The sequence below is a fragment of the Bombyx mandarina genome, chromosome 10 (genome assembly GCF_030267445.1).
Source record: "Bombyx mandarina strain Sakado chromosome 10, ASM3026744v2".
Lineage (NCBI taxonomy): Eukaryota > Metazoa > Arthropoda > Insecta > Lepidoptera > Bombycidae > Bombyx > Bombyx mandarina.
The window spans coordinates 14,546,712-14,571,637 of record NC_143217.1 but is presented as its reverse complement, the minus strand read 5'-3'; the positions used below and the strand labels follow the sequence as shown (position 1 = coordinate 14,571,637).

Here is a 24,926-nt window from a genome sequence, read left to right as displayed (position 1 = left end):
TCTATTCAAAACTCAGATTTATAATTTGTTGCAATGTCATTCCTTGACGTCTGTTCTTATTGATTTTAGTGTTTACTTGACAGTATCAAATTTGTTATTTAGCGCTTTAAATTGATATTAATAAAATGGAATCTAAAGCTATTGGAAAGGTGATGTCTCTACCCAATATTCGTGATAGTTCTGCGGAATTAGGACGTGGTCGCTTGTACAGCATGTCGCTCTCGCAAATCAAGAAATATTCGGAGTCGTCTGTGGAATTCCAACATAAACTGTCACCTTTTGTAAGTCTGTTGAGTAATTTTAAAATAATGAGATTTAACAGCTTGTCGTAAAGCGTGGCTAACTTGTTCTGTTTATCAATGAACGCCTGATTGGATTGGTTTGAGGTGGCATTACATTGCGTTTTCCATCAGCTATAGTTAGTGGTTAGAAGCTCCGCTTGGAGGCTATGGGTGAGATATCTTAAAGTAAATCGACTAACTTAAGCCTGTCACGTCTGTCATGCTGATAGACATGATAATTACATCTATCCATACAATTTTTTATTTTATTTTTTTATTCCATAGATTGGTGGACGAGCTCACAGCAACGTAAATGCCGCCACCCACTTTAAAATTTATACAATTCATAGTTTTGTAAATTTTACTTGTCTCTCTTTTATTACAAACTGCTATCCTTCATCGTGACCGTCATGGACGTGGCTTAGGGTGCATACTTCCATAGAAAAAATCGTATCTGCTGGATTTGATCCTCAGCAAGGTCGTTAGTTAGCAGTCCGCGAGTGCAATTACATTCTTCTTTTCCATCGCTCCCTCATTACTGAGGATCGTGACTCCGTTTCAGCTTGTCGACTGCCAGCCTCCATCGGTTCCGGTCAGTTGCCTGGTGTAGTGCAGCGCTAAGTGGTCCGCTGGTTTGCTCGGAGATCTGGTCGGACCAACGTTTAGGGCTCCGGCCTCTAGGTCGTTTTCCTTCAGTGACCATCAGACGTTTCAAGTTATGTACACCTCTGCGGGCAACGTGGCCAAAGTAGCGCATTATGCGTTGCAGACAGGTGGTAGACAGGCGTTACATGTGCAATTACATACATTTGACAAATCTTAGATAAAGGAAAAACAACAAACGCTCTTAGCGTTCTGTTTTTTTGGTAGAATTTACGTTGGATCCACGGCTACAACCCGAAAGTTGGCGTCATCAATTTGAACAACAATGGCAGCACTTCTATGTTTTACGCAGCTTCGAACTGCGGCGTGATTTACAACTGGACAGTCAATCAGATGAGGATACTTCAAGGACACGTAAATAATTTAAAAAAATATGTACCTATATAATACTACGAGTTTTTAGGAAAGACAAGCGGAGCCATTTCATAACAGAAAGAGAAATTACCTATTAGAACAAAAAAAACATTCTTCAGAATAACTGTGAATGGCCAAGCGACATTAATAATTGCGTTATTTTAACTAGTGTTTATAGAATTTGGAATATATTTAAGGAAAAATAAAATAAAATTTCATGAATTAAATAGTAAGCGTGAAATGAAGTCTTGAATGAGAATGACCTGTCGTTTCGCAAATTCGGTCTTAGTTTAAAATTTGCTTGGTGATCGCAAGCCTTGACTTCATTCTTAAGTTAAGAAGACTCCTGCTTCAAATGGATATAAACGAACATAGACATTCAGCGCATCCATACTTTCCTATAAACAGTCTATTAGATCTTTGTTACGAGGACCGTGCGACCCACGAACCATCTTATGCAATAAAATAAAAATAAATAACCTCAAGGTAACTTGCGGTCGCAGTGATACCCCCACAGACACAGGCCACTGAGTTTCTCACCGGCTTTTCTCACTGAGTCGCGATTCTGATCCGGTAGTAGAAGCTGTGAAGCACTGCTCTAGCTAGGGTTTTTTTTTATTGCTTAGTTGTGTGGACGAGCTCACAGCCCACCTGGTGTTAAGTGGTTACTGGAGCCCATAGACATCTACAACGTAAATGCGCCACACACCTTGAGATATAGTTCTATGGTCTCTGTATTGTCACAACGGCTGACCCACCCTTCAAACCGAAACGCATTACTGCTTCACGGCAGAAATAGGCGTATAGTTATAATAGTTAGTATTAGCAAATTGTCTCAGGTTGAGCCCGTGAGCTCACTACCCTTCCAAGCGTAGTTGGAATAACCACCTAGGCTACCAGTGAATAGGTACGGAAAAAAAAGTGAAACTTTCGGAAATGTTCTGTTTCATACTCCCGCAGGCTAAATCGTTTAGAAATATATGTTTTCTGTTATTGTCTTTTTAGTATTATGGGCGCCATAAACACACACAAGATATTCCATAATTCCACAGAGACACATGATCAGCTGCATATCATCAGATCGACAAGGCAAATGGCTGGTGACCGCCGATTCTGGTCCAGAGAACGTCATAATAATCTGGGACAGCGTTGATTACTTCCCTCAAAGGACAATATTTTCGCCGCACGGAAAGACCAAAATATCGAAAGTTGTCATGAGTGCAGATGCGAAATATCTCCTGTCACTGGGTTACTCCGAGAAGACTACTTTGAATTGGTGGGATTGGTCTTCTGGACTCGATGACCCTGATGGTTAAATAATTTATTAATAAATAGAAATTAATATAATACAAAAGATAGGGTCGTGGTGGCCTAAAGGGCAAAACCCCTATTGCATTCCTATCAAGAGACTGTACCGGTGTTCAAATCCCGCTGGAAACAATGTTTCTAATGAAATATGTACTTAGCACACGTTCGATGATGACTTTCATCATCTTTGTTAAGTATTATAATAAGTATAAATGAACGAATCACGGCTGCACGTCTCAGTTTCGAAGGACCGTGAAGGAATTACGGTCTAACGATGCGTCGTCGAAGAGTTGAAGATCCATTTATTGTCCAACCATTGTCCACTAGAGGTCCCAACGAGTTGAGTGAAATACCACTGGCTGTTTGGCGAAATACAGTATAATCTATATGTCATTTCCGTTATATTTTTTCCCTACCTATTTGCTGGTAGCTAGCTATTCCAGCTATTCCCGGACTGGTAGACTCAACTTGAAATAATTTGCTAACACTAGTTTCACAAGAGCAGTGCTTCGCAGAATCTACCAGCGGATCGGAATCGCGATCCACTGAGAAACTGAGTATGCTAATTCCGTTATATTTTATGTAGGTACAGTCAAACCTGGATAAGCGAGAGTTCAAGGGAGCACAATCTCATTCTCGCTTATAGAGGTTTCTCACTAACCCGAGTTTCTCGCTAATGCTCCCTCTAAATTTCGATTCGCGATTTTCCGCATTCAAATGCATTCACTATTTTAAGTTTATGACTTTAATGACAGTACTTTAATTTTTCGTTTTTACATGATGCAGAACAGAACTTTCCTTCGCAATTGATTAACGATAAACTGAGCAAGTCCGACAAACAGGACGATACACAGGCACACGTGTCCATTCGAAAATAATGCGATAAAAGAATACGATAAAATAACAACGTTATTTAGTTCCACGAAATAGAATAGGTTCAATATTGACGAGAAAACAATTCAAAAACAATGATAGGAAGTTCCACGAAAGTTAAAAATGAGTCATAAAATAGCAGATGTTAAATTTGTAATTTGTTTTGACATTTGTTCCTCCTAAATAATATAAATAAATAAATAAAGCTCGGCTGTCGCTTATAGAGGTATAGATAGGTAGCAGTCTCACTTACGGAGGTACATGAGGAAAAAACGACTCTCTCTTACAGAGGTTTCTGTTTCTCGCTAATAGAGGTTTTGGGAGCTTAAAATTACGGGTCCTTGCTATTACTCTCACTTATAGAGTTTTCTTACTTATCCAGTTCTCACTTACCCAGGTTTGACTGCATATGTTTTGGAATTTTTCTCTCAACTCGTTCAAATAATTCCACCAATTAGCATTACAAATATTTATTAGTAACTGCCTTCGGGATGTGAACACCGATACAGATGCTTCGCTTGATACGACTGCATCGAATTAATATTAATTGATTTAATAATCCTTTACGCTAAGACGACTCCAAAGCGTGTTAAAACGAAACTCGGAATTTTTTTGTTCGTTTTACAACGTCTTAAAGTTTTAACATTTCAATGACGTCACATCACAATAGTCTACAACACAAATACAGTTTAGAGATTTTAAAACATCCAATAGTACCGTACTTATTATCGTTATATTTTCAGCCACACTCGACATTGACATACCTCGCGACGGAGTGATCCATATGGCGTTCAACTCTAATGATTCTGAACAATTTTTGCTGCTGACGAAACATAATATTTGGATTGGAGTTCCAAGAGTGAGTATTTACAATGGAGTTTAACGCTGTCTTGCTACTGAAGTCTAGTTAAACCACAACCACAGATAACACTGTTTCGTGCCCTAGTAGAGTAAGCAGCGTAGCACCAAATCTTTTTTTTATTTATTGCTTAGGTGGTTGGACGAGCTCACAGCCCACCTGGTGTTAAGTGGTTACTGGAGCCCATAGACATCTACAGCGTAAATGCGTCACCCACCTTGAGATATAAGTTCTAAGGTCTTACAACGGCTGCCCCGCTCTTCAAACCGAAACGCATTACTGCTTCACGGCAAAAATAGGCGGGGTGGTGGTACCTACCCGTGCGGACTCACAAGAGGGTCTACCACCAGTAGATTTACAGTATTTACAATGGGGTTTAACGCTGTCTTGCTACAGCCAAGTCTAATTAAACCACAACCACAGATAGCTCTGTGTCATGCTTTAGAGTAAGCCCCATGCTCTAGAGTTAACCCATCTAAGCAATAAAAAAAAAAGACTAATGCGCATGCGCACTTGTCAGTCAGTACCCAGGGAGGAAAAGTTACACTTTCTTCACTGTACAGCGGAAGGAAAACCGAACTTTCGGCATAGGTAGGAGAAAAAAAATATATTTATTAAATAATTTTTAATTCTATCAATGTAAATATGCGCCTATAGTATCCGTGTGTGCATCTCTGGCAGAGCAGTGGTAATTTTGCTACCGCGACCAAACTTGTAGGTATTCCATAATTACTTGTATTTTATCGTGTCCATATTGATCAAATAAGACCTAAATCTAGTCAAATCAAAACACTGATCAAGTTGTAAAACTGCAACTTCATAGTTTAAAACCTATTTATTACTTCCAACAGAAAGTATTCGTACTGGAACGAGGCGTGTTGAAAGAAACCGATAAATACGAATTGAAAATTAAGAAAATCGAAACAAAAACAGGCTTAGATACAGGAAAATTGACTTGTTTCACGTTCGTTGAAGACACTTCTCAGATATTGGTGGCTACGACCCGCGGGACAGTATTAGTGTACGGATACAAAATAGAGTACATAGAGCACGCAGGAAAGGAAGATTATGAAAATTTAAAGTTCATTAAAATGCTGAAGGTGGAAAAACGAACGATTAATGTTATCAAGAGCATTGATGGGTAAGTTTGTGTGTTGGTGCTATCGGTGGTCAGTTGCGTTAAGGGTATAACGGAATACAAAAGAGAACGAAATGTCAGCTAAGTGTCGGATGTCATTTCTTCATGAAATTTCGAGTCTAACACAATCGTAGTGTACAGTAATCGGGAACAAGTCACGCACTGTTATCTGACTCCAAATTAGGATTGCCTATACTCTGAGAACCAGAGACTAATACACATACTTCATCATCATCATTAGTCTATTGCAGTCCATTGCTGAACATAGGCCCCTGTAGAATTGCACTGGGCATGATCCCCGGCTTCTCTAATCCAGCTCTTGCCAGCCACCCTGCATTATTAGCGAGTCAGAATACATACTTATATATGTTTTTCTTTATTGCCCGAGCTGGCAAATGAGCATACGGCCCACCTGATGGTAAGTGGTTACCGTCGCACATGGACGTCAGCAATGCCAGGGGCAGAGCCAAGCCGCTGCCTACCGAATGTATAATATGTACCGGTTAAATGTTTAATACGTGGATGTTTAATATGCAAATATGTAAATCGTCCATCCATCTAAGCAATAAATAAAAAAATTAGATAATGAACACCCAAGTAAGAAGTAGACAAATCTTCACACAAATGTTTACCTGAAGTGGCAATCGAACCCACGACCGTCGACGCAGTCGTCAGGGACTCCTACTACTGCCCCATCGAGTTAGTGAAATAATAAACTCTATCACCAATAAAATTGGTTGGAAGTCAAGGGCAGGATTAGTTTACAATGTAGAAGATAACTGAAGAGAGGATGTTCGCTGTTGTTATGCTCATTCGGTTCTTAGATGGCATTAGATCTGTTTCTGTCTCTCCAATTTCATCACTGTCCTGAACTATTTTAAAAGTTCTATTCCCACAATGACGGAGATGCCCTACAGTTCTTGAAGTTTTATTTTTCAGAGTCATAACGACCGGAAATAGTGTCGGCGAGATTCATTTTTATGACAATCAAATGAAGTTAATGTACTGGGTGCACGGGTTCACAGTCGACAGCGTCAAGGGTCTCAGCTTCAACGTGTCGCCTCGAAGTTATCAGGTTTTCGATCCTAAATGTGAGGAAAATTAATTTTCTATTACACCTTTTTCTTCGTTAATCATATTGGTATTTGCCAATGCAGTTTTATTACATCGTTTCAAACTTTTTCGTCTGTGTGTTGCATGTCGCGTGACGGTCGGCTGCGAAGTAGGGATATAATGAAAGGCGCTCGTCAGAGCAGCCAAGGACAATATGGCGGCGTCTATAGCTCGCAGCATCTGACCGTGTAGAGTATAGATATTACTCATTTATGCCAGTGCTCCCCGCAATTTTTTTTTTTTTTTTTTGTCAGTGTTTGTGTAAATGTTATTTGTCAGTGTTAATTGTCTAATAATGTGAAAAAAAGTTTCAGTTTTACCGTGGTTTCATAAAACCACACAATCTTTTTTTATTGTGGTATTTGAGCATTTGGCCTACCGGAACTAGACCCTTTTGCTATTGATATAAGCAATATCAGGAGCACAGTCAAGCCATAGCCTACTGCTGTGGACTATGTCCGAAACTCGTTTGAAAAAAGACATGCTATAGCGCTCCAAAAAGACCGTTAAAACAATATAAACTAAGCCCAATATCAATTCTGATTGTCGTAGATTTTATTTTCCTTTGGCGTACAAAGTAAAGGTTGAAGTATTAATTGCATTTGACAACTCAATGGCTGTTCCATTGGTAACTTAGGGATATATTTCTTTAGAATAGAAATTAGCTTATGGCGACTATGTGAGATCTAAGCCGATCGAGCTTAAACTAATCTACATGTAGATTCAGTTAAAATGAGTTTCAGGCAACACACCTTGCCCGTGTTGGGAAAAAGTTGTAGCTGAGATCGATTCAAACACAGGATTATTAAAACAGAAGTTGATAAAGAAGAAACTGCCAAGTGACGCTACTGTCAGCGGGAAGACTTTCCTTGTCAGGGATTTTATTGTTTGTTAGTATAAGTGTCTTAATAAGTCATTGATCAATACATGAATCAATAAATAAACCTACCATATCGATTGGTCTCTAGTTAAGATTTCTTTTTTGTTATGTGTACCTGAACAACCGCATAAGGCCTTGTTGATTTGAACAAACACATCCTCATGCCTCATGCCCAGCAAACCACGTTAGGTATTAGGGATGTACCTACATTGTAGCTATACTCGAGTAGTGGATAGTGGGAGATATGATGATAAAAAGAAGGTAAGGTATTCTAAATTTGCTGCAATTAAACTAAATAATTAAATTTCAGGTACAAACAACCAAGGTGTCGGTTTCGTCGATTTCGCAACTGAGAAACTTGTCACCGTTTTGAACAGCAAACGGTCGTATGCTTTAGCTTTGAGTGTGCATCCAGAGAAGTAAGATTAAAAAACAAAAAGTTTAACATCTGGCGGGGCCACTGAATAGCGCGACCGTCGCATATTAACTCAAAGTTGCATTGAAGTATTCTGCCCGTATACTTAGTGTTACGAGCTGTAGACTCAGAATAAATAAAAATTCTCATCGAAATATTCATTAAAACTCCATTTAGTTATTGCAACCGTTGAGGATGACTTCACTGTAATTATTCATATCTATGCCTTGAAATGATCCGGTGGTCGTTTCGTTTCGATTAGGGTTATCTTTGGATCGCCTTAATCATGCTTTTTGTAGTAATTTCGGCTATGACTGCAATTTTCTAGAACATTCCCAATAGAACTAGAATGAACATTTGAAAATGAAAGAGAGACTCGTCTTGCCTACGTCGAGAACATTCTCGGGATAGTTAGAAATTATCTAGAACATTCAAGAAATGTTTACACAACATTTAAAATATGTTCTGATTGTTTCGATTTTCATTTTTGATATCTGACGACAGGTGGCGTTAGCCATACCGGTATGACAATATTATTGTACATAACATGTACGCATGCCTCATGCGTACTCTGGTGCTCAACTTTGACTGCCATTAAGATGTTTGTTACAGGCCATTTGTGTGCATCGGATACGACAATGGTATAGTTGAAATGTATAATTTTGTTCAGCACAAGCTGTTCGTTAGACTCGACCTGAGAGATTTATACAAGATCGTCATTCCTCCAAAGGACGACTCCATAAAATGCAACTACGAAGTAACTGTACCTCCGATTTCTGTGTCGTGTTTGAAATATTCTCATTCAGGTGTGTGTGTAACCTTTTTTTCTTACGGAATTGAATAGGAGAAACATTTATTGTAGTCACACAGTACACGTGGAGAGATCAGTGTGCTTAGTGTGAGTTTTTAAACGTTTTCGATAGCGTAAGAGTTTACTGAAATTTGTATGGAGTTGGAAAGTTTGCCTACGTTTGCCGCTAGGGGCGTTGTTCCAACTGCATACAAATTTGAGGTGACTTTTACGTGATCGAGAACGTTAAAAAACTCGTACTAAGCACACAGGTCATTTTTAGATGCCCTAAACTTTTTATATATGTACCTAATATGACTGCTTGGAAACGTAATGTACGAAGGAACAACAATAGTAGTGTGAGGTTTATTGAGAGATGACGAAGGAGGAGGCGGCGAGTGCGTTGGTTGTTTGTTGCGTGTTGTCCTCCATAAACCTCATCGGAGCGGTCAATAAAACACTACGTATAAGTACATGTTTATTCGCGTCAGCGACCGCGGTGGATCGCTGCACGTTGACTACTGGCTGACTCGTATGCTGCTCATTACTATATGCACAATAACTGCATAGTAAGCGAAGCGGGGCGGTGTATCATTCCCCTACAGTAGAAAGAAATAATAGCGCGTATACATAAATATTTTATGATTCACGTGAACTGATGATGAATTATGAAGGTATCTCGTCCCCAGGAATGCATTTAGCTTGCGGACTGAACACAGGACAGTTGCTGTTCTTACATCCAACGACAATAGACGTTATAACCGAAATTCCATACACGGACACCGGGCACGCCATCAAACAGATTACGTATAGCTGCGATTCACTCACGCTCGCTCTGTTTGTTAGTTGTTATTTTTAGTGACAAATATTAAATACTTTAGTATGTTGTTATAGATTATCATCAACGCGTCATCACATCTTAATAGCGGCCAGACAGACATAATAAGTCTCTCCTAATTTGCGCTTGTGGGTCACGTTTCCGATCCGATGGTAGATTCTGCGAAGCACTGCTCTTGCTAGGGCCAGTGCTAGCAACACCTACGGTTTCAGCCTCGTGAGCTCACCTACACACGTTAGGGTGAAGCTGAAATAGCCTCTCAAGGCTATCAGCATAGGTAGGGAAAAAAAATAAAAAAAACTGCTCTTGCTGTTAGCAACACCTACGGTTTCAGCCCCGAGAGCTCATGTAGATGCTAGGGTAACGCTGATGTAGCCTCTCAAGGCCATAAGCTTAGGTAGGAAAAAATAAGTACGTATTGAAACAGCGCCCCTAGGAACAAACGTAGTGGGTGCTGTTTCAACTCCATACAAAGTTGAGTTAACTTTTACGCGATTGAAAGTTTTAAAAAACTGGCATTAAGCACACTGAGTCCGATTTTCGGTTCGCCGTGTCGCTTCATGTTCGTCGGGATTCTTACATCTGTCTGTCTTCTTCAACTTTCACGGTAGGCAGCCGCTTGGCTCTGGCATTGCTGAAGTCTATGGGCGACGGTAACCACTTACCATCAGGTGGGCCGTATGCTCGACTGCCTACAAGGGCAATAAAAATAAATAAAAACTAGTCAAAAGGCGCAAGCTCGTAGTTTAAACAAACAAAAAAGTCTGGACTAGATACTATCACAGAAGAAAATATATTACGTTTCCTGTTGTTGATGCTAGAGCTGAGCTGGGTCCCAAAGCTATCCCTTATAAGATTAATATGATCGACATATCGACCCCTGCTCTAAGGCCCGGCTCCGATTCTTGCTCGGAGATAATATTTATGGTACAGCTTTGTAGCATTCCAGGTTTGAGTGTGCTTGGAGAAGAATATTAGAGATTTATAACGCGAAACGCCAATATTGATTCGGTTTTGTCAACGCAGTAACCAATATAATATTTTGCCTTTGCCGTTTAAACGTAATAGTTTACTATACGTAATAGTAAACTAATGAATTAGTGCAAGTAAATATAACATTACTGTATTTGCTATTTTCAGTAAACAATCAAGCTCTTCGTTTTGTAGAATATCGCTGCATAGTTTTATTTGTTGATGGAACCTAAATATTTATTAAATTTTAAAGATTGCTTCAATTAATTGGTTACTCTGAGTTTTGTAATGAGTGTACCTATAAGAAACAACAAAAAAAATACCATATCTTTTGCCAATGTTGAACGGACGAATTACACACCGTAGCAATAATTATTTCTGTAACCCCACTGATCTATTAATTAACTAACAGTTGTTTGTCTTTCTTCTATGACTTTAGGATGCTGGTCGAACAGTATGCGTTTACAAATACGACTGCCAGGATTTATCATGGAAATTCATTGGCAAACATCGAGCTCACTACAAAGATATTACATCAATATTATTCCTCTCCGAAAAGAATGCAAACGGAGAATATAAGCTTATATCTTTGGGGATCGATAGAATTATGGTAGAATATGATATCGGAGAGAGTGCCGACGGCTATTTGGAAATACTCAGCTTGGACAGACTGGATCAGACCGCTGTACCATTAGCCGGGATTCAGTGGCCGTCACCTAAAGACCTGGATCCGGATGTGCACAGATTAGACCTGCCTTTGATTCTGGTTGCTAATGATGAGGTTAGTTAAACAGATAGGTTAAAAAAGCGGTAATGTACTTTTATTATCTTTGTTAATAGACGACCTAATTTGCTGTGACACGCGGAGTCAAGAAAACATTACGGGCGATAATAAATAATTGAATTTATGTACTACCAGCGACCTGCCCTCGATTCGCTTCGGAAACATTAAATTTTATTATTGATAGCTGAGTCCCGTGATGTTACCTGCGGTTATTGTCGTACAAACAGACACCAATTTTATTTATATGTATATATTTAATTAAGCAGGCGATGTAATAGACACGCTTACAGTCAAATATGGATTGTTATATTTGTTATCTGCAAATAATCCTTGTTATATTCAGCACCTCTTGCCGCATGCCGAAATGATAAAACGAAATAAAATACTAATAACTCCTTGCCACCTTCACTTGTTTCCTTGGGAGGCGAATGTAGTACTTGATAGACCACTTACTTATTGTTACGCGCTGGGTTCGGGATAAATAAATGTTCCACCAAAGTACAACTAAAAACTTTATTCAAAACTTAGAACACTTAAAACAGTTAAAAATTCTCAATCCGCTTCTTCCGATTCGCTTCAGGTAATCCGTTCGCTGGTTCCGTGCGAGCCATCTCTGCAACGCATTGATAGTCGAGTCGAAATCCCTAGAATCGTCGTGAATATTCCACAAAAGCAGAGTACTGTGTTTGCGCTATCTGACAATAGATGGCGTTGTACTTCTCGCGCGTTCTAAATGCTACTAGATCCTTCTATATTCGTTTGACTATTCGGCGATAGATGGCGTTACTCTTAGTGGCGTAACATTATTATTAGGTCAATTAAAATATTAATTTATCTGACAGTTCAAATACAAAATAGTGAACTACGCAACTACGATGACTTTATCGACAATATTGGGCCCTCGATATGAGTATCCAGTACGCAGAATGTTATTGACTGCAAGAGAGGAAGATAACGGAAACCAACAATACTTGATATTTGCCACCAAGAACGTTGTGGGGATACAGAAGATGCCCATAGATGGTAATCCTTGGAAGCACACGGGCTTACTTGGACATCCATTGGAGGTAGAACTTAGTTCTAAAAAACATTAGAGTTATTAGGGATAATATAAATAATATTATTTGACCTATCCAGTTCCAATGCGCTAATTTCTTGAATCCGTTCAGTGTGTGAGCGATTGAAGTATTTTAAATCTACGGTGGGTGGTGATTGCCAAACAACAAGAAGAGGATGCATCTGATATTTTTCGGTACCGCCATTAAAATTTGTACTATATCCCTTTACAAAGGTTTTATTTTTATTTTTTAGTAAATAAAATGAACTGTCGATCAACGCTCATCAAACATAAGTCAATCACTATTTTTAGACATTTATAAATGTATGTTTAAAGAAGTTTATTGTGTCGTGATATGGTGTCGTTAATATGGTTCGTGATATGGTGTCACCTGTCGCTAGGAATATTTTTGGTGTAAATCGGCCCTTAGGCCAAAGGTCTATCCAATCTATAGAATTTCTTTTTATCCAAACATTTTTGAATGATTGTGTTCTGATTAAATTTTATACTATATATAATTGCAGGTAACAGAGATGTGTTTCAGGGAAGACTGTGGCATACTGTTTACGATTGGAGACAAAGATGGATGCATGAGTCAATGGGCTATTAATTACAGGTGTCTCTCTAATTTACCCCCACGTAATATCATAGTTAATAAATTTAATATTTAAGACGTAATACTGAGAGAATACTGGTCATAGTAAATGTTGTAAGAATGCTAATGAACAAGGAGGAATAATAGAAGGTAGATTGTCATTTCAAAGACAAGTGCCAAAAGTTATTATATTAAAATTTTCTACTTAGCATTCTTCACTCCGTTTACAACTACTACATTCATAACATACCACTGGCTACGCTAGCACTGTTTTGGTGGGTATCAGAATTGCAACTTGCTGTTTATAGATCGACACTACTTAACTGGTCCCCCATATAAGACAGTTCTCGTTATCTACCCTTCATAACTAATGTACAACTGGAAACTACCATACTGCCCATCTAAGTCACTGAGTAATCATACGTTTTTTCAATATGAAGTATAAAAAAGCCGTTAAAACAAAAAAATAATTTGATATTAATATGAAGGTGTGAAATATTCACGTGGTACACATTGCTGTTATTTTATTCCTACCTGGTGGCACTGGCCCTAGCAAGAGCAGTGAATCTACCACTGGATCGCTTCGATCAACAATAGTATGATCGAAGCTGGATCGGAACCGATCCGATTCCGGTTTTCTCGCTAAATTTCTCATCGGGATTTCCTGTAATGTCCTTTGTAACGGGGGATGGGTACTGGCGCTCGTTTATAATCGAAGGGTTATAGTTTCCGAAAAACATCAAAGAGGGAAGTTTATTCCTGATCGACTGCGATAAAGTATTTATTATTTTTAAAGATAAGCTTATTCTAGATCTGATCTGAGTGTTTGGTTCCTGTGGCCATTTCTTTATCTTAACTTGCACCCGGGGCAGAAAACCTTTTTGAAGTTATACTTCTTTAGGCGCGTTATGAAAAATTGATGAGAGTGAAATTTTACGATGCGCGCGCACCGTGACACAAAATTAACAGAATGAAGTTGCCCACTAAATCGCTCATTACAATACGACCGACGTAACTTGGCGAGTCTGAATATAGCCGCAGGTGAACTTTCCGAACCGTTTTGATAATTACCGAATTTATACGATGTCAAGAAAAGGGATGTTCAATATGCGTGTTTGAGGATTTTGTTTAATCAAATTTTTCAAATTGATTAAAATTTAAATAAAAAAAAAGATAAATAAAAATAAAGTATAATTTCTTACGCGCGTACATAAGTACACGCACCCTTTTTTTGCTAATAAATTTTACATCTAAAATTATATGTAATTAATAAATAATGCAATTAAATTAATAAATTAACAAAGTAAAATAAATAAAGTCATAGGCTCAAGTTAGGCTTTAAATTTGAGACAAAAAATCTAGTTGAGAAAACAGGACTATATTTTGAAATGTAAATATGTGATCATCTAGAATTATATAATTCCAAATATACCTACTATTTATTTTATATATTTATAAATAGATATTTAAAAAACACGTAGTTTTAAAACAATAAAAAGTTTGATTTAGACTATTATTGTTCCTTTTCATTTTCGAATTATTTTACACTGACATTAAATTTAAAATATATTTCCCAGAACAGAAATAGAAATTATCCAGTATTTTTTTGTTTTGCGGATCATTTGGCGCCCGTTTGTGAGTACCGCCCGGGACATTATGCCCCCCTTGTCCCCCCCCCCTCGCTACGCCACTGCCAGTAGCAGATGCACTTTTCTATTTCAGATCTGTAGACACCACGACGAAACAAGGAGGCGGTGACTTAGATCCGTATTACTGTCTGATCGAGAACGGTCGTCCGGGCTGGCTCTTCCAAGAAATTCGTGATTTATTCTACTACATACAGATATTGTGTCAGGGCACGTTCTCGCCCGCAATGAGGAGAGTCAAAGATTTTATACCCATTGATTCGCTACCAGATCTAATGAGAGCGCTGGGATTTTTCTTATCAGAATATGAGGTGCGTATCAATCATTAAATTTTAATAAAGTCATTTCGATATAGCAAATGTTATTTAAAAAAAATGCGTAAGTCGGATGTAGGAAAAATAGTCTCCAAAACAAACCTCAGGTATGGGTGCTGATTCTTCAAGCAACATTAAAAATATCAATCAAATCTTTTCCATATCATTTGACTGCTCCATTGAAAATAAGTTGAGACGTGAATTACGTCTTGCGTGACACGTAGGAGTTGCGTTCGGTATATACATATTGCAAATTAACAACTTTACAAATTGATAAAAAAAAAAAATTAACACGTTAACTTTTCACGAGGTATATTATTTTAATGTTTTAATGGATAATTTTATTATGTTATTACTGTTAATTGAGGAGGAACTTTTTGACATCACGACACGGCGACCATCTTTGGGTAAAATTGGAGTGGGCTGATGCCTATCCGTAGCATTTAAACCGAAAATCACGAACAGACGAGATTAATGTGAGTCCGTGCGGGTAGGTACCACCACCCTGCCTATTTCTGCCGTGAAGCAGTAATACGTTTCGGTTTTAAGGGTGGGGCAGCCGTTGTAACTATACTAAGACCTTAGAACTGATATCTCAAGGTGGGTGGCGCATTTACGTCGTAGATGTCTTTGGGCACCAGTAACTACTTAACACCAGGTGGGCTGTGAGCTCGTCCACCTATCTAAGAAATAAAAAAAATTAAAAAAATACATATGACATGCAAAGACGGTACTACTTACTAATTATAATAATATCCTAACAGCATAGAATTTGTTGTTGAACATAAATGAAACGTACTTAGATTATGACAAAAGCGACGCTCGTAAATATCAGTGTGGTTAGTGCGATTTTTTTAACTTCTCGATCGTGTAAAAGTCAACTTAAGTATGGAGTTGGAACAGCGCCCCTAGCGGCAAAGGAAGGGAAGCGGAACTTTTACGCGATCGAGAAGTTAAATTCAAATTCAAATTCAAATTCATTTATTTCAACTTAGATGTCAGTATGACACACTTGTTTAATGTCAAAATATAGGGCTTTTTTTTTGTTTTTTCTCAAATATTTTCTTTTTTTTAAATAAATAAAAATATTTACAATAAAGGAAAAAACAAGTCAAAAAATACAATTAAAAAAATAATAATAATAATGAAAAATGAAAAAAAATAATCGCACTAAGCACACAGAAGTGCCCAATATTTACAACCTGAGTGGTAGTAGCTATGATCGATAAGTAATCAACAAACAATTCAATCGTTTGCAACTAACCAAACAATTTACTTTCCCCCCTTTTTTTTAGACAGAAAACTTAATTGCAGAAGCGAAATACAAGGTGTACCAAATTAATCCATCGACCGAAATAGACTTTGAGGAGTTTGTGAAGCTGTACATCAATCATCGGCCTGCGTTCGGGTACAGATACAAGAAAATACGTGACGCTTTTGCACACTTCGCGTATTTGGATAATGAACAGTTGGCCATAAACAGGAACGGGTTGATTGAGCTGCTTGCAGATTATGGTGCGTAATTTTAAGGTACACTAGTGTGCTTAGTGTGAGTTTTTTAAGTTCTCGATCGCGTAAAAGTTAACTCAAATTTATATGGAATTGGAACAGCGCCCCTAGCGGCAAACGAAGGGAAACTCTCGGGAAGGGAACTCGGACTAAGCACACTGTCTATTTAATTACAACATCGATATTCCATGATTATACGTACGATAAATAACAAATTACTTACTTCTACTTCTTAGTACTTCTTTTGGTTTTTAAAAATCTTAGACATAATACTACTTTTACGGTTTAATCTCGCATTTTTACTGTCATGTTAAAATTTTTATTGTAAAATTATATATTATAGCCGTGTGATCATGAAAACTAGAAGAAACTTTGAAACATTGGAAATAGTAAAATTTTAATAAAAAATCCGAGATAGTATCGTAAAAGTATAATAGTTTCAATTATAATTCTGATAGGTTTTGTGATTTTTTTCTCCTACATATCCACTGGTAGCTTAAGGGATTATTCCAGCTACGTCCGGACGGGTAGGTGAGCTCAGGGCTCAACCTGAGAGAATTGCTAACACTAGCCCTAGCAAGACCAATTTTTCAATGTTTTTTGAAGAAACTATGTTAACCAAAATCTGAGTCATGTTATCTATACCAATATTATAAAGAGGAAAGATTTGTTTGTTTGTTTGTTTCGAATAGGCTCCGAAACTACTGGACCGATTTGAAAAATTCTTTTTCCATTAGAAGCCGACATTGTCCCTGATGAACATATGCTACTTTTTCTTATTTTTTTTTATTTTTTTTTTTGGTTTCATGTGTGTTTTAATGTTTCCGAAGCGAAGCGAGGGCGGGTCGCTAGTATTTTATAAAAGAAATCAGCAAAACGTTTGCTCGTTATTTATTACAATTTGAGACCGCGTTTTTTCTATTAATTTTGTTTGCTACAGGTGAACGTTTCCCTCGGGAATTGACTTGGTATTTAATATCAATATTGTGTGGGGAGAGCTTCGAAGACAGAGCGAAGATGGCTGAAAACGATTTTTCGTTTATGCCAGAGGTAAATGACCTATTTTATGCTACGTATTTTAATACCATAATAATCTGTGTATAAGTAACAATACCACCATCTTGGTTTAAAGCTAACGCGTCCTTTTAATATTCTTCAAATTAAGGAATTTGTTCAAAGATTCGATGCAATGCACCGATTAGTATAATTGGTATAACTGCTATTACAGTTTTTATTTTAAACAGAAATTCGACTACAGTATAGTCAAGGACAGTGCAAAATCATATTGTCTGTTGAAAACTACATATGAGTCGTCCAGACGTCATTTCTGTGGTCGATTTGTCTTAGTTATTTAAGATTTTTGCAAAACCGTATACTACAATGTATGGTGATACATTTAAAATATTATTCGTGTGAATTTTTGAATTTTATTGAATTTTTATATTTACTTATTTTTGAAAATTTGTATAAAAAGACGGTTGTATATTTAATTATAACGTGTGACGAATTCGTGCGTCGATCTAACATTACTTAGTTCACGATAAAGATGATGATGATATCGATGTTTTGAGACTGTTTATGGAAGTAGTATTATTTGTTCCCGTTACTCAATGTTGGAGGGCATTCGTTAAGACTAACGCATTTTTGGCGGGAACGCAAGGAGTGAACTTTGTGTGATGTTTTATTTTGTCTGTTTAGTGTTTTTTCAGGTTTAAATGTGTAATAACGGTGGTTTATTAACTGTTTAATATCTGCGAAGGTGCACAAATGTGGGAAAATGAAACAAAGCCGCTGGACGTACTTTCCCGGGATCCTCCAAAAAGTGCACTGAAAAAATCTCAGTAAATGACCACCATTTTACTGAGATTATATTTCATCCCATATCATCTCATCTCATTTTATTTCACTCCATATTATAATTTTTCATAAAAATAAGAATATAAATTTAAATGAGACATGACTTAAAGGTTTTAGTTACCAAGTCATAAAATCCCTTAAAAAAAAAACTAACGGGAACCTATCGAATTTCAGGAGCTGACTCTTGACTATTTAGCCACCTACGTCATAGGTGTCGATGACTTGGAGAACATTCCCGAGGGATCTTCAGGGTTGGGGTCGTTCGACACACAATCGGCACAGACGAGTACTACGGGAGACTCTGAATAAAACTGTTGATGTTGTAAAAATCGTCTTTTATTAAAAATTGTATAAGTTACATGGCTTGTTGCTGTCGTGTTCCGATAGGTTCTGTGTGCTTAGTGCGAGTTTTTTAACGTTCTCGATAGCGTAAAAGTTAGCTTATTTATTGTATGAATGGGATCGTTTGCCGCTAGGGGCGCTGTTCCAACTGCATTCAAAATTTGGCTAACTTTTACGCTCTCGAGAACGTTATAAAACTCGCACTAAGCACACTGCAAAGTGAATCTGCTTCGGTCTCGTTGAAACTAGATTTTCGAGATCACTTTTCGGAGAATCAACATGAAAATCGATGTTTGTAAGTGAAAGAAAAACATGTTCAATGAGCTTTTTCAATTAAGTAAATACGCTATTTGGTAGTAAACGTGTAATAATGTAAGGTTTTCATGTAATGTTATATTATTGTGTAGTTTTTTTTTCTCTAGTATTATACAACGGACCGCTTTTTTTTCAATGCATGCAGTCGGTACCTGTAATTGTGTTAGCATTTAGTGTGAAATCAATGTATATGATACCTGTAATGTTCTGTGCTGATGTATAACACGTTGGTACCCAATATAAAAAATAATAAAATAAATAAATAATAATAATTGTCAATATTACAAGTCTTTGTTGTCAAGTCAAAATGTCAAGTCATTCTAAATTTTTGTATTTTCTCTTAATGCATCGAGTTCACGACCTGTATGATTTAAGTGATGGTAATACAACGTGAATATCGCTAGCCACAATATAAATTACCGCCAGTGGTTAAGAAAAGTATACGTTTTTGTTCTTGTTTGATCTTTGTTATACGTGCGTTCAATACGCATTTCTTTAGAAAAACTGGTACCCGCCTGCGAGATTTTAACACGCATACGGTCGCATCGCTCGATCCGAATTCACCGGCCGTCTTAACCTTTAGGCCACGATTAGATCTTAGTTTAACTAGAGTTTAGTACAAGAGCTTTGTCGTGTCAATGTCAGTGTCAGGTGTTTATACCCTGTAGTGCAAGGATGAGCAACATGTGCCTCTAATTGGCTTGGCTCTAGAATTTCTTTCTAGAATTCAATTCTTTGAATTTATCGACTTTTTCACTTGTTATTTTCTTGTTTGTTCTTTTATCTTGAATTAAAACTTGTATATGTAATCTTTACTTTTTTCTAGTTTTATTATTTTCTATTCTAATATTTATTATAAGTTTCGTAAATTATTAATAAAAAAATTAGATTAATAAGAGACATTAATAAGATTAATAAGAGGAAATTTATGTGCGGCCCATCAAAAAAAATTCAAATTAAAATTGGCTCATTGATTAAACAGGTTGCTCACCCCTGCTTTAGTGTGTTGTGCTATTTTTCTCATTAAACCTTTATGATGAGAGTACGATTTTCTTTTTAAAGTTTCGTACTAAACAGCAGTTTCACTTTGAGCGACTGTACTAAACAGTTACGTCACTTTTCGTTTTAAAAAAAAAATGCCTTGAAAGTAATCTGTCGTGATACGAATACAATGAGCTGTTTCTCAAACTTTTAAATCTAACTTATAATTTAAAATAAACATATGTACAGATTTTTCTACAAATATATACAAGCTGTTTCAACTTCGATCGTCTCCCGTCACACTGAGAGAGGTCACGTACTACACGTACACACTACTGCTTAATGCGAGTTTTTTAACGTTCTCGATCGCGTCAAAGTTAACTCCAATTTGTATGGAGTTAAAACAGCGCCCCTGGCGGCAAACGAAGGGAAGCTAAAAACTCGCACTAAGCACACGGATCACCACTGTGACCACCGCAGTGGTGAGCTTCGTTTTGAACTCGCTCCGAGCCGATACTGGAAGCTTTTAGTGGAAGTGGAAGAATCAATAATAAATTCTCATTAGTTACACCTACATTTTTAGATCATTAGCGGGGCCCGGCAGGCACACACAATGAAATGTGACGTGCCCGGTCTTTTGAGGCTGCGAGAATGCGCCATGCATTGGGGAACCGGGCGTTAATTACATATTAACCCTTTGAGCGTGAACCGTCGATAGTTCGACTCTCTATGCGTATAAAGTGCGGAGCGTCGGAATACCGACTATTGTGCTGTTTGAGTATTTGTATTAAGTATCGACCTGTACGGACGCATTTAAAGCTTTTAATAACTATTTAAAATTATTTTGCTGTGAATTTAGCATTAATTTTTTTAAGTTAAAGTTTTTAATAAGGAACTTTTTTTTCAAAAATCCCTTTGCTATTTCTGCATAATATTTGAAAAGCTCAGCACTAAAAGGGTTAATAATGGTGTCGCATATTGTATGTACAACTTTTTAATTGGTATTATTAGATATCTACGCTTCGATATAATTTGATGACACTTCATTTTTTAGGTCCGGATACGGATACTGATAATTATGGGTATTTACATTTTTATTTATTTATTTAATGGACACCTAACTATATTAAATATAAATAACAAAAGCTTTGATCCAAATCTTTAAATTAACTTAATTACACTTTATATTGTAATGTTAGAAACAGTTGGAACATGTGCATATATCGTCTTTTCGCATTAAAAGTGTACAATTTCTTAAAATATTCGAAACCGAGATAATATGCGGAATCTTTTGATATCATCGGTATTTTTCTCATAAATACTGTCAAAAGAGCGTTTTAGTTTTTTTTGTTATTTATGTTTTGACTACTATTAAATTAACAAAATTAATACATAATTTTATCTTACTTTAATAGACAGATAATGTAACTGGTAAAAAATAAAAAAATAAATGTTGCAAAGATGATTAATGTTAAAAATATCACAACCTTTAAACCTTTAAAACACTCTCCTGTAAAATTAGTAAATTTTGAGATTATACAGTTTTAATGCGAGAAGACAACATGTTGGAACATAACAATGTGTTCTCAAATAGATGTTGGTTCAGTTCAAAAACAGCATACTTCTTGCGTTATGAGTATTTATAAGATCAACAATATACTCTGTTCAAATATTAAATGTGTATTGAAACTTTCAATTGATTGTTTAAGCTATCATCACTTCGGTAACATGTGGCGGGTAGCCATAACACAAGATATTTGTCAGATGCCTGAATCTCATTTATGACATTTTCAAGATAAGTTTGCATGTATACAAGTTCTGAACAACAACATTCAGTTTGTTGGTCTACCTAGCAACACCCGCCCGGTGGAAGGTCTTCGCTTTGTTGTTAAGTCATAAACAAATTCAAATGCAGACTACCAAACACAGCAGAAACATCTCTTGTATTTAGCATGGACTCGGCTCTCTTGAATTTTGAACACATTACAAATATAAATTATAATTAAATTTGAAATAAAATAACATGGCACCAGTTCAAGGCCATGTCAATGTTTTGCTTTTAGCATAGTTTGTCAATGTTCAGAACCACACGTGCCTAAAACATTTAAATCTTTTATTTTGTTACTTTATAACTCTGCTAGAATTACTTTACAATATAATGCATAGAGTGAAAAAATAATGGAATTACTTTATCTTGTCTTTACGTCCTTAGGCTGTTTAAGAAAAATATATGTAGCAAAATTTCGACAATCTCAAATAAATTATGCAACTTCTTATAGATTATTGGGCTTTAACAATATCTTATTAAGCTTCATTATGTCATAGATTGAATTAATGTTGAACACCAGAAACTATCAAGAATGGTCTTGCTCTACCTATATCTCTTGCTCCCTAATATTATGGACACCACATGACACCACCGGGAGCTTAAGTTATTCATCTCATTTATAAATGTCTCTAAGAAATCCAATGTGTATACATTTTGGGAAATGTATGTCCTATGAATATGGGAAGATTTTCCTTTAAAAGGGTATCTTCTCTCAGATTTTTATTTGTTGAGGGACAGAATCAATCATATTGAGACTAAATGCTAATACAAAAGGTTGCTTACCTTTGATGCATATCTTTCATAACAGACATGTTGGTATTATGTAGCTTTATCGTGGTGCAAATTATGTTGTATATATTTCAAGCTTTTAACTACAGTTAGAAACATTTCCACTTTCTGGTATTTGAGTAATTCACATTTCGACATACCCAAAGGTTAATTTATAAATTTCTTCATAACACACTTATCCATATTATTAATCTACTACACTAAACTTCAATCAGTTTTTAACCGTTTAGCGGGTGTCGTTGTACCACTACTCTGCGAGTTGGAGTCTTCTGAGAAGTTCATTGATGTAGAAGTGAACTCTGTGGGCCCCTGTGAGTCACTGACTGTTGAAAAACCTAGAAAATAAATGGATCTTTAGTTGTGATCTTTCAAGGTGATTGGGGAATGATGAGCAACATAAAACAGTTATGCTATGATACTTCCAAACTTATTCCTTTGGTTTTCTGTTAATGGATAAGACCCTTAAGAATTCAGTGGCTACAAGCACCCATAAACACCAATGAAATTAACATCACCAATCTCAAGAAGCATCTCACTCTTAGTTCAAATTTCAAGTCATTAAATCGAAATTTCAATTTAATTGTACCGAATTGTCTTAACAGCTGGCTGGTTTCATCCAAACATTAATAATTATAAATGAAAAGTGAAGTAAAAACTTACTTGTATTTTTTTACTTCTAAATATATTATTAAGCAATAATTAAGATTTTCAATGCTATTATAATAACATAGCATTACCTTTAAATTTTCAATTTTAAGTCCACCATTTTGATTTAAAAATATATATCATAGCCGCGGTTCGTGTATTTAATATACATTTTATCTGTACTCACATGTATTCGAGTCTTCCGCCATCCCAAAATTAGAATTCGAAGAGTCATGAATCTTTTTTGGAGTCAGAGCATTTTCTTTATTTTCCCTTCTTGCGGCATGTTTCTTCTTCTGTTCATTAGTTGATATAGGAACCCATTTGTAAATTTTCATTGTGGTTTCACCTATCGTAACCCATTTTTTCTCCCTACAAACCATGTTTAAATAAAGTTTGTGTTATAATTGCATGTTTAATTCAAAAATTATTCGAAACTTACCAATGGCGAACTTTTTCAACAGCTTGCATGACTCTTTTGATGTCGTCTTTTACTCTGTTCCTAGTTTCGGCGCGGACGGAACGTGACATTTTTATGCTTATTAGCTATTTTGTTTTTTGTACTAAAAAAAAGTATTAAATTTATTCGTGCACTTTTAAAAACAGCATGCGTTCGTTCAGTGAAATTATTTTATCAATCTTCCGCCATTTAATTTGGTTTTAAGGCAGTTTTACATTGACTCACTGACTTATTTAAAATATGGCGAAATCGTTCGTCGTATTTTGTCTATTAAGTAACGTTATTTATTATATATATATTTTCCAGTTAATAATTTAACATGATTTGAAATGTAGAAACAGTTATAAATTTTCATAATTAAGTTGATTGTCATAGTTTTCTAACATAGAATAACATTATTACTAGTGCTCATAATAATTTTTTACCATGTGGTCCAAAGTGGAAATAAAACCAAACGGATGAGATCATTATTTTTTGTCACTTGACTTAAAATGAGATTACCTAAAAAACTTATATCCGAACAGCACTAACAGATATAGCTCTAAATCGTATTAACTTTCTTTCTTCTGCTTGACTTCGACCCCTCACGCTAGCATTGAAGCATTTTTGTTAGCGAATCGCGGCAGTGTTCGAGTTTGAATATAAATGTAATGGCAGGCAACACTTGACACATGATTACAGATTTCGAATATTAGAATTATTTTAAATGTTTAAAAAACAGATGATTGTATTCTCGTAAGAAAAAGTCAGACTTCTCATCTAGACACGGTCAGAGCAACATGTAAGAGTTTTATAAAAATATAAAGATAATAATTTTATAATGGTGTAACAGTGTTCAAACTGTCTGCAATATAAGTATAATGAAGCAATGTGTTTTTAAATAGCCCCTCATCACCTACAGAACCCAATCCCCTCAAATTTAACCGTCCAAGAGGCAGTATTCACTTATTTGTCTAAAGTCGAGTTTCGTTGTGAATTACTTGTGCTAAAATTATCTCAAAAAGTACTCCAACAAGACATGAGTACCTGCAACATTTGAAAGACACGTTTCACTATACGTAATATTTTTTAATAATGGGTAAATCAAGTAAATGTATAACAGCCTTAAAATATTGATCTCAGCCTATGACATTTAATGCAACTAGACATTTGACAGTGGACATTAAAAGTTTGTAAAATTTTTATTGGTAAACCTTACATACCTACTTCAGAGTAGGTATTCGTAGTAAAAGCAAAATTAAATTTAAAAATAAATTAATATTTTTGATTAACAGAATGCTTGCATTTAAAAAATAATGCAAAAAATGAAGAATTTCTTTT

The 24,926-nt window shown here is 36.2% G+C and overlaps 4 protein-coding genes across 4 annotated transcripts in view; 1 reads left to right on the top strand and 3 right to left on the bottom strand.

Annotated features, from left to right (window-relative positions):
- The window catches only part of mmd (disintegrin and metalloproteinase domain-containing protein mind-meld), a 937,314-nt gene that overhangs the window by 109,658 nt on the left and 802,730 nt on the right, over positions 1 to 24,926 (bottom strand). The window lies entirely within an intron of this gene.
- Positions 1 to 24,926, bottom strand: part of sni (SDR family oxidoreductase sniffer) — a 241,398-nt gene that overhangs the window by 41,493 nt on the left and 174,979 nt on the right. The window lies entirely within an intron of this gene.
- Positions 111 to 18,656, top strand: LOC114248918 (cilia- and flagella-associated protein 251). Its single transcript, XM_028182352.2, has 17 exons — positions 111 to 281; positions 1,152 to 1,298; positions 2,351 to 2,609; positions 4,223 to 4,338; positions 5,190 to 5,479; positions 6,416 to 6,567; positions 7,333 to 7,479; positions 7,780 to 7,888; positions 8,497 to 8,690; positions 9,364 to 9,515; positions 10,924 to 11,265; positions 12,111 to 12,335; positions 12,850 to 12,941; positions 14,643 to 14,877; positions 16,176 to 16,395; positions 17,330 to 17,439; positions 18,421 to 18,656. The coding sequence occupies exons 1-17, from the start codon at positions 126 to 128 to the stop codon at positions 18,553 to 18,555; spliced, it is 3,081 nt and encodes a 1,026-aa protein (XP_028038153.2). The 5' UTR covers positions 111 to 125; the 3' UTR covers positions 18,556 to 18,656.
- BCL7-like (chromatin remodeling complex subunit BCL7B-like protein) lies at positions 20,021 to 23,979 on the bottom strand. The gene is made up of 3 exons (XM_028182336.2): positions 23,589 to 23,979; positions 23,334 to 23,518; positions 20,021 to 22,836 (listed from the first exon to the last, which is right to left on the bottom strand). Exons 1-3 carry the CDS (start codon positions 23,675 to 23,677, stop codon positions 22,709 to 22,711), a joined length of 402 nt encoding a protein of 133 aa, XP_028038137.1. The 5' UTR covers positions 23,678 to 23,979; the 3' UTR covers positions 20,021 to 22,708.